General features: G+C 59.2%; 1 protein-coding gene across 1 annotated transcript in view; it reads left to right on the plus strand.

The window, feature by feature from the left end:
- The window catches only part of CHGA (chromogranin A), a 12,527-nt gene extending 6,761 nt beyond the window's left edge, over positions 1-5,766 (plus strand). Inside the window, exons 5-8 of the mRNA XM_073895803.1 lie at positions 1-89; positions 1,438-1,860; positions 2,566-3,053; positions 5,301-5,766. The exon at positions 1-89 is cut by the window's left edge and continues 6 nt beyond it. Coding sequence (XP_073751904.1) covers positions 1-89; positions 1,438-1,860; positions 2,566-3,053; positions 5,301-5,384 — 1,084 coding nt within the window. The 3' untranslated portion in view covers positions 5,385-5,766. The remainder of the gene's footprint in view (positions 90-1,437; positions 1,861-2,565; positions 3,054-5,300) is intronic.
- Positions 5,767-8,931: the final 3,165 nt, after the last annotated feature.

The raw sequence follows: 8,931 nt of genomic DNA on the forward strand, positions 1-8,931 counted from the left end.
GGAGAGGGCACATCAGAAGAAACACAGCAGTCTTGAGGATGGACTCTCAGACGCTCTTGAGAAGCAGAATGACCAGGCCGAGCTGAAAGGTCAGTGCCGGCCAGTCTAGCCAGAGGCTGGGGAGGGAGGAGATAAGAACAGTAGTTATGAGATCAAAGATTCCTAGGGGTCAAGGAGCCCCTCCTTTAGGCACTGTAAGGTACCTAGCTATCATTTCGATCTTCCCTGTACAAATGGGGAAACTGAGGCCCAGAGAGATTTAAGTACCTTGTCCAAGGTAAGCAGCATAACTAGAGATGGGAATCCAGGTCTATCTCACTACAGAGCCCTAGGGTGGCCCTGCCTGCCCACCCCAGGGGCTCACACTCAGGGCAGGTTCAACGCCGGATCCTCCCAGAGGCCACTGCAGCAGAAAGCCCCCACCCCCACCACGCAGCACCTGTCCTCCTGGGATTTGGTGGTGCCTCAGCAGAGTCTTGTTGTAGGAAGATCCCGGAAGAATAGCTCTCAAACACTAAATGAACCTGGATCATCTTTCTTGAAGCCAGAGAGCTTCTAAAGGTCAAAGAGATCATGGCTTAGGTCAAGGGGATGCCCTAGTACTCATCCTCCTGCCTGGAAACAGCCACAAACTGCCCCCGCAGGGCCTGCTATTTGCGTGTGGAAGGTGGGTGGACAGGCCAGTTTCTAGGATCAGGGATCTCAGTGGACTTCCATCTGGGGCACCTGGAAGCTTTAACGGGAGAGGTAGCTATGTGTCAGCACAAAGAGCACCCTGTACTTGGCATTTGGAGACTTGTATTCAAGGCCCTGCTGCTTACGGACTGTGAGCATGGACAGGTCACCTGACCTGCCTGAGGGTCAGGGAGAGCTTCTGTAGACGGGATGGGAACACTTTCACCCGGGGTCCTGGACAAACGGTGGAATGTACTTGATAGCACTCGGTCCAACAGTACTCATTCTAGGGTCGGGAGGGATTTTTACTGTGAAAAGACAGCCACCAGAAAATGTTTTTAATGAAACCGTACAAATAGGAATGGAACGCTTCCACAGGACACTCAAGCCTCACGTGGAGGAGAGAATGAAGTTGCAGTAATGGTGCCTCTTACACAGAGAGGTTAAGGTGTTTGCCCAAGCTCACATGGCAATTCAGCTGATGTCCTGATTTTCAATTCTGAGGTCATTTTCAGGGTGATTTTTTTTTTTTTAAATCACTTCCTACTTTAAGAAGTAGAATCCCAAAGAAAGAAACATACGCCAGTTGTGCTCAGGTCAAACCCAGACACAGAGCGGGTGGCGCTAATTCTGTCATGAGTGTCTTGGGCCGGACTTGATGGAAACCTAAAGATAAAATGACCAAGTTCTGAACTCGGGCTCTCGGGAGACCCCCCCCCCGTGTGCAGCCTGGTCCTCAGGGCCTGACTGTTGTCTCCTCAGAGGTGACGGGCGAGGCGTCCCCCAAGGATGCTGCGGAGAGAAGAGAAGATTCCAAAGACACAGAGAAGGGTGGAGACACAGATGGAGCCAGGCCCCAGGCCTCCCCAGAGCCCGGCCAGGGGTCCGAGGTCGAGGAGGACAGCCAGGCCCCGGGGGAGCAGGAGGTCGCCAACACCGACCCCCCAGACAACCTCCCCAGCCAGAAACACCCAGGGCCGCAGGCTGAGGAGGACAGCAAGAGCCTCTCCCAGGGCCTGGTGGACCGAGAGAAGGGCGTGGGTGCGGAGCGAGGGCAGCAGGCCAAGCGAGAAGAGGAGGAGGCCACAGAGGCTGGAGAGAAGGCTGTCCTTGAAGAAGAAAGCCCCACCGAGGCATTCAACCCCCACCCAAGCCGTGGCTACAAGGAGATCCGGAGGGGCGAGAGTACGTATGATGTCTGCCACCTTAACAAGTGTGTCCGGGAGAGGGGGAGGGTGGGAAGGAGGACCGCATCCACAATTGCATCCCACCTTCACAACCACCCTGAAAGGTAGGTATTATCTCCATTTTCCAGATGGAAAAACTGAGGCTCAGAGAGGTTAAGTAATTTGCCCCAAGGTCACACAGCTAATTTGTAGTAAAAGCTGAGATTCCAACCCAGGTTTGTCTGACTCCAAAACCCTGCATCTCCCACTATTCCTTATAGCCCCTCCCCTCCGACCCAGGAGACCGAGAGGGGCCTTTGCAGGGTGGGTGGGCTTCGGGAACAGAGGTGGGTGGGCTTCGGGCATGACAGGTGCAAACAGGCTGGTCTGGGGACAGTGTCGGCTTCACCCAGGGTTTAGGAGAGCCCCGGGCTCCTCACGAGAGCCTTGTCAGGGTCTTTCCTCCCCAGCTGGGTGGTTCCTGGGTCCGGGGCTTCTCGGGGGGAGAGGGCCCACAGAAGAGGCAGGCTCCGGCCAACCCAGCCCTCCGAGCTTGGAGGGGGTCTTGCAAAGCACGCTGTCAAGATGGCTTTTTCCTCCAAGTGGAATCATGGACCCTGAATGTGGTCTGCGGTCACAGTGATGGCCACAGAGAGGCTCCAGGGAGTGGCAGGGACCGGGAGAGCGGGGGTCCCTCCTTCATTCTCCTGCTCTTGCCCACCAGTTCCTCCAGGTTGGCCCGAGGCTCTGGCTGTGGATGGAGCCGGGAAGACCGGGGCGGAGGAGGCTCAGCCCCCCGAGGGGAAGGGCGAGAGGGAGCACTCCCGGCAGGAGGAGGAGGAGATGGCCGAGGCCCCTCAGGGCCCCTTCCGGGGTGGGAAGAACGGGGAGCTAGAGCCGGAACGGGAGGAGGAACAGCTCTCCAAGGAGTGGGAGGAGGCCAGGCGATGGAGCAGGATGGACCAGCTGGCCAAGGAGCTGGCGGCCAGGAAGCGTCTGGAGGGGGAGGAGGAGGAAGACGACCCTGACCGCTCCATGAGGCTCTCCTTCCGGGCCCGGGCCTACGACTTCAGGGGCCCGGGGCTGCAGCTGCGCCGAGGCTGGAGGCCGCCCTCCCGGGAGGACAGCGTGGAGGCGGGCCTGCCCCTCCAGGTGCGCAGCTACCCCGAGGAGAAGAAGGAGGAGGAGGGCAGCGCCAACCGCAGACCAGAGGTTGGTATGGGGCGGGCGCCGGCCCCAGGCCAGGCCTCCAGGGTGTGGGCCCGGCTAGACGTGCAGCGCCTGCCCCCACCCACGGCACACAGTCAGATCCCCTGTGGGTCTGAGACCGGAGAAGCACACAGATGGGGGGGGCTCTTGGGAGCGGGCCAGAGCCGGGGCAGGGGCAGGGGCAAGGGCGGGGGCAAGGGCGGGGCAGGGCAGGGCAGGGGCGTGAGCGCAGCCTGGCTCACAGGCAGGCAAGAGAGGGGAATGTTCAGGTCAGGTCATGGGAGTAGGAGAGGTAGGGAAGCGGATCCCTGGGGTCTCTGGGCCTCTGTCCGGGAGGCGCTAGACAGGCTCTGCAGGTTTGGGAGTGGAGCAAGAATGGAGCTGCAGACAGAGGGAGCTTGGAAAGGAAAGGACCTGGCAGGGTCTGGTCTGGGAGGCAGGGGGTCCCACTGGCCCTGAGAGCCACAAGGGCCTGGGAGGAGGGGTCGTGAAAGAACAGGGGGTGTCCTGGGAAGCCCCAGCGGGCAGGTTGATCCAGCAGCATCCTATCCTGGCCTCCAGGCAGCCCAGGCACACCCTCCTCCTAGGTTCAGACCCGGCCTCCCTCCCCTGGGGCAGGGCCAGGGCCAGCGGGACCTCAGCGCCTGGTGGTGAGTGGGTGAGGGAGGCACGGATGCACCAGAAGACCTGGGTTCTGCCTCTTCCTAGCTGTGTGACCTTGGGTGGGTTACTGCCCTCCTCTGAGCCTCTTTGGTTCCCCCAATTGAGAAATAGGGGTAAGGAGTCCTTTCTGCTTACCTTATTATTATGGTCAGAACACACATGACCTTTCAAAACCTGGCCATGTCCAGGGATACTTGGTTAGCTCAGTGGGGTGCTGGGACATAGCCCCAGAGGTGAGGAGGTGCAAGTTGGGGTCCCTGCGAGGCAGGCTGGCAACAGCACCTTGGAGCTGGAGGAGGCTCAGGGGTCTGTGGTCCAGGCCTCAGTGCCCAGATAGGAATCAGGGCCCTGCGGGGGCTGGGACCTCTCCATGGCCCCGGTGCTCTCTGCCCACCCAGAGAAGGATGTGGCCCCTTCCTCGGGTCCCAACCCTCCCTCCACGCTGGGACCAGTTCTTGGCAGCCTGAGAGGAAGAAGACTCCTGGGCAGCTGGAGCTAGGAGAGGTCATCTGTCAGTGTCCCCAGGAGACCACCCTCCAGCCCTAGCTTTGGACCAGGACAAGCCCGGGCACCTTTGATCACCCCCTTCCCCACCCACAGAGGTTGGAGAGAGCAAGGTGCCCTGAGGTGTCTGCCAGCTTCTGTTCTCCATGGGCAGAGGGAGCCTGGACTGCAGGGCAGAGGAATGGGGGCCCCAGAGCCATGTGGACAGGACAGGGCAGGGGCCTCCTCCACCCAGCCCGAGGGGCTTCTGAGAAATGCTCCAGCATCACAGAATTCATGCCCCCGGGGCTACTCCAAGACAGAAGGCTCTAGGCTCCCTATTTCCATGACAACCACGTCCGTCTCTTCCAAGTGGCCCCAATGGGTGTCCTCCACCACTTGGCATCCAGCAGGGACCCCGCGAAGACCACCCTCCCCAGGTCAAGACCGGGTGTGGGGGCATGGCCTTCCCTGACTCCTGCTCTGAGTCCCAGGGCATGGGCTTGTGGACATCGGTCCTGACTCGGGGGCTCCTGGAAGCTTCCTGAGGCTGGGGCACAGAGCAGGACTCCCAGAAGGGTCCTCTGCCCCGAACCACCCTGGCAGCCAGAGCCCCCTATGATGGGGCCTAAAGATCCAGGCCCAGCCCTCAGGAGGGAGAGGCAGGGCAGCTCTCACCCCCCTCAACCTGTGCCAAAGGCCCACGGCTCCTCAGGCGGGGAAGCCTGTCCTCGCCCTCGGGGCCACTGTCATGGTCCAGGCCTTGGGAGAGGGGCCTGGGAGAAGCACTGGAGGGCAATGAGACTTCGTTTTCCATGTGTCTGCCCAGAGCCGTTCAGGAGGCGGGTCTGGATCTGAGGCCACCAGGGGTGGTGTAGGGTCAGGGCCCCTGGTCCCCCTCCATTTCTTGCTCACAGTAACCCTCAGTAATCCCAGCAGGGCAGTGTCTCTGTCCCCATGGTATGAATGAAGGCCCTAAGGCTCAGAGAGGCAAAGCCACCTGTCTGAGGCCACACAGCTAGCCAGCGGCACAACCAGTCTGGCAGACTGCACCGTCCACACGGCCGGCCCAGTCCCTGCAGGAGCCTTGATGTTCCTTCCTAGGACCAGGAGCTGGAGAGCCTGTCGGCCATCGAGGCGGAGCTGGAGAAGGTGGCCCACCAGCTGCAGGCCCTGCGGCGGGGCTGACACGCCGGCCGCCCCCCAGCCAGGGCCCCGAGGCAGCCCTTTGCAGGCCCTGGCCAGACGGCCCGCGTGCTACTTCTGGTAGAGAGGCTGCTCCCAGCCTGCCCAAGCCCAGGCCACCCTGTCGCCCCCTTGCTCCTTTCCTCCTGCTCTTGACTCCTGCCCTGGTGCACCCCTCTGCAGGGCGGACACCCCCCCACACACACTTTAAATGGTGATCTTTTCTCTCTGGACACAGGCAGCTTTCTAGAAGTTTCCTTTCCACCATCAGAGCCATTGGGCACAACTGCAATAACTTCTGACCTTTTGGTGAAAGCTGAGAACTACTGACTGTAATATATTCTGTACAAAATTTATCTAAGGAAAAATAAATCTGCTCTGGGCTTTCTGGTTTCTGTGGATGTCTCCCCCCTTGACTCAGAGTGGGGTGGGGTGGGTTCGCGCAAAGGGACAAGGGGAAGTTTATTTCCCTGGAGCAAATCCTTTCTGGGCGACTTTTTAGTCAGGGGACTCGGGGTAAGTGACTTTGCATCTCTGGACATCAATTTCTTCATCTGTAAAATGGGGAGAATACGTATTATTTCCATCATCAGATGATAAGGAGGATTCGAAGGGCCCGGGCAGCCTGGACCATAAAACCATTATGATGATGATACGAGTCCTTTGAAGGAAGGGTCCTGGCAGGTCTAGCCTCGCCTAGGAGGCTGGTGAGGGGGCTGCCCGCCACTGCCACTAACCATCCCGAGGCACAGAGGAACCCCCTCCAAAGCTGGTGCCATAAGGCGTTTATTTCTTCACACGTTTCAAGGGTGCACTCCATCCACGACAATTACAGAAATAACACACACACCACCAAACTGTATTCCACGAGGCGGTCGGATACCAAAACATCTGCTACCACGACTAGTTAACAAAGAGAACATGGGGTCACCTTGTCCCTGAAATAACCCATCCCAAAGATGGCCACCTGTAGTGTCATAATCATGCGGGACACAGGGGCGCCTGGGTGGTGGCTCAGTCGGTTAGGCGTCTGCCTTCAGCTCAGGTCATGATCCCAGGGTCCTGGGATCAAGCCCCACATCAGGCTCCCTGCTCGGCGGGGAGCCTGCTTCTCCCTCTGCCTCTCCCCCTACTTATGCTGTCTCTCTCTCTCTCTCTCTCTCTCTGAAAAATAAATAAATAAAATCTTTAAATAAAATCACGCAGAACACAAAGCCCAATCGAAAGAGCCAATGGACGTCTCCTGGCTTTTCCAGAAGCAGTGATATTTATATACAGTCTGTATATGGAGGGAGACAGCGTGTGCTTGGATGTACACAATCAAGTACAAGGCAGCTTGGGGGTCTGGTTAATGTTGCTTGTTGCTTGTGTGAACAGGACCGGAGCATCAGCACTTGTCACAAAGCACAGGTGTCACTAGAACTAGAACCACCAGACTTTGGGTGAAGTCACCATGGGAGCAGCTTTTTGAGGGAAAACAGATGTCGAAGAGGTGTGATCCCACAGACAGCCCTGGAGAAAGAGGTCAGCCAGGCTGCGGGGGATGAGACAGCCCCTCCAAGCTGTCGGGTCTGGAAGTAAAGGGGAAACGCAACGGGTTCTGGAAAAGGTCCCAGGCGGTCTGGGCAGGGCCGGGTGGTCAGAACCAGAAGGAAGAGTGCCCGGGTCCCATCGCGCTGTCCTGTGAACAGTCTGTTTGGGGGGCGGGGGGGTGTTGCTCTGAGATCACATTGGTGACGCTGCGCAGAGAGAAGGGGCAGAGGCCCAGGCCCTTCCTCGTGGAGGGCAGGACCAGTGGGAGCATCGCGGGTCTGGGGCCTCAGCCACATCACGTCAGACTCGGGCAGGGCAGGGCGAGGTGCAGGGCATCAGGGCGTGGCCAGGCTGGCCAAGGAAGAAGGTCAAGGATCAGGGCACTTCTCTGCCCCGTGGTAAGCCACAAGGAGGGGCCGTTGCCTTCAGGACAGCCAGCACACAGCTCAAGGTCTCTGTAGCTCCGGGCCGGGGCCCGTGGAGGACGAGGGGCTGTTGGGGATGCCACCGGATGATCACTTTCTAGGGCACAGAGGGGAGGTCGATGCAGACCCCAGGATCATGAGTGAAGCCATTCATCAGCTGTGTGGCCAGCGGTCGGTGTGAGTGCCTGAGCCAGGCCAAGCTTCTAGATTAGGACGAGGACATCCCATCTCCCTCGGTCTCAGAGTGGCCACGTGGCAGGCAACAGCTGTGTGTCTGTCCGCCCCCCCCCCCGCCGCCCGGCTGGAAAGCTCATTTCTTGTGGGCCTTCAACCTTCCACAAGGCCCGCCGGGTGGGCTTCTGGATAGAGAGGAACTCTTTCAAAGTTGTTCTCTCCATTATTGATAGAGGCGCACTTAAAGGATGCACCGGAGAACTCCCTGGGGTTCCAGCTGGGTCGGCCTCCTCCCAGTGATGCGGGTGGCTTCAGGCCCCGCCCACCATGCTGCCCAGCAAACGGAGACACCTCTGTGAATGCCAATGGCAAGGGCGCTACCCCAGGACACTCCCCCGGGCCCTCTGGAAGAGGTTAGATACCCAGAGCCTGCACTCAGTCGGGGCCTAATGTCTGTGGAATCACATCATTCTAGAATCAAAGCATCTGTAAGCAGAACTGAGCCCCAGGCCTCCGCTTCAGGCTGCCCAGGGCAGAGATCTTGCAAGTGATCCTCTGGACCTACCCAGGGCATCAGCCAAAATGCTCCTGGAGCCCTTGACATCAGGAGTGCCTCCAGCAGCCCCGGCTGCTGACCGCAACCCAGACAGGTGCCGCAGGGCCACAGACCCCACCATGCCCACCACCCGGCAAACAGACGCTTGGGAATGAGAGTCCTAACTGCCCTCCGGATTCTGGTGGGGCCGGCTCCAAGGGATACACATGCACACCGCAGCAGACCCCGCCCTGGGGCCCTGATCCAGGGGCAGCAGCAGCAAGCCTCTGGGGAAGGGGCTGCTAAGGCGAGGTGCATTTTAGTGGGCCCTTCCCTAATGCAGACACCGCAAGGCCTGAGGGGAAATGAATTCTATGGATAGTGTGCACCCAGCCAACACCGGAGTGGAGGTCGCTGGCTGGTGCCTCCTCCCCGATGGCCCCTCTCGTCTCTGCTCCTAAAATCCCTCGATCAGAACGGCCAATGTTTGCTGGATGGTGATCACCAGCCAGGCCAGGAGTGGCCCGATTGCTCCCACATTGGGCCTTCCCTCTCCCTGCACCTACTGCTCCCAGGTCTTTAAGAAGTGAAACCCACCCCCCCTCAGTTTCGGCTCCCAGAGGCAGTAGTCACCCTGCTTGCCACCTGCATTGAGGCCAGTGGGGAACTGTTACTGGACCTGTGGGCCCTGGACCTGAGCATGTGTGATCCTGGGGGTGGACCTAAGTTACACAGGAACACGATATGGCAAGGAGCCCCAGCCCAGCATCGGGGGTCACCCGCACCCTCCCCCAACCTGTTCTTGAGGCAGGTCGGGATTGGAATTTCATGAACAGACCAGAACGACACAAGTTTTCAGCAACATTTGTAAACACGTGTGAAA

The sequence above is a fragment of the Callorhinus ursinus genome, unplaced genomic scaffold, assembly GCF_003265705.2.
Source record: "Callorhinus ursinus isolate GAN/ISIS: 27379988/994484 unplaced genomic scaffold, GSC_fseal_2.0 scaffold8, whole genome shotgun sequence".
Lineage (NCBI taxonomy): Eukaryota > Metazoa > Chordata > Mammalia > Carnivora > Otariidae > Callorhinus > Callorhinus ursinus.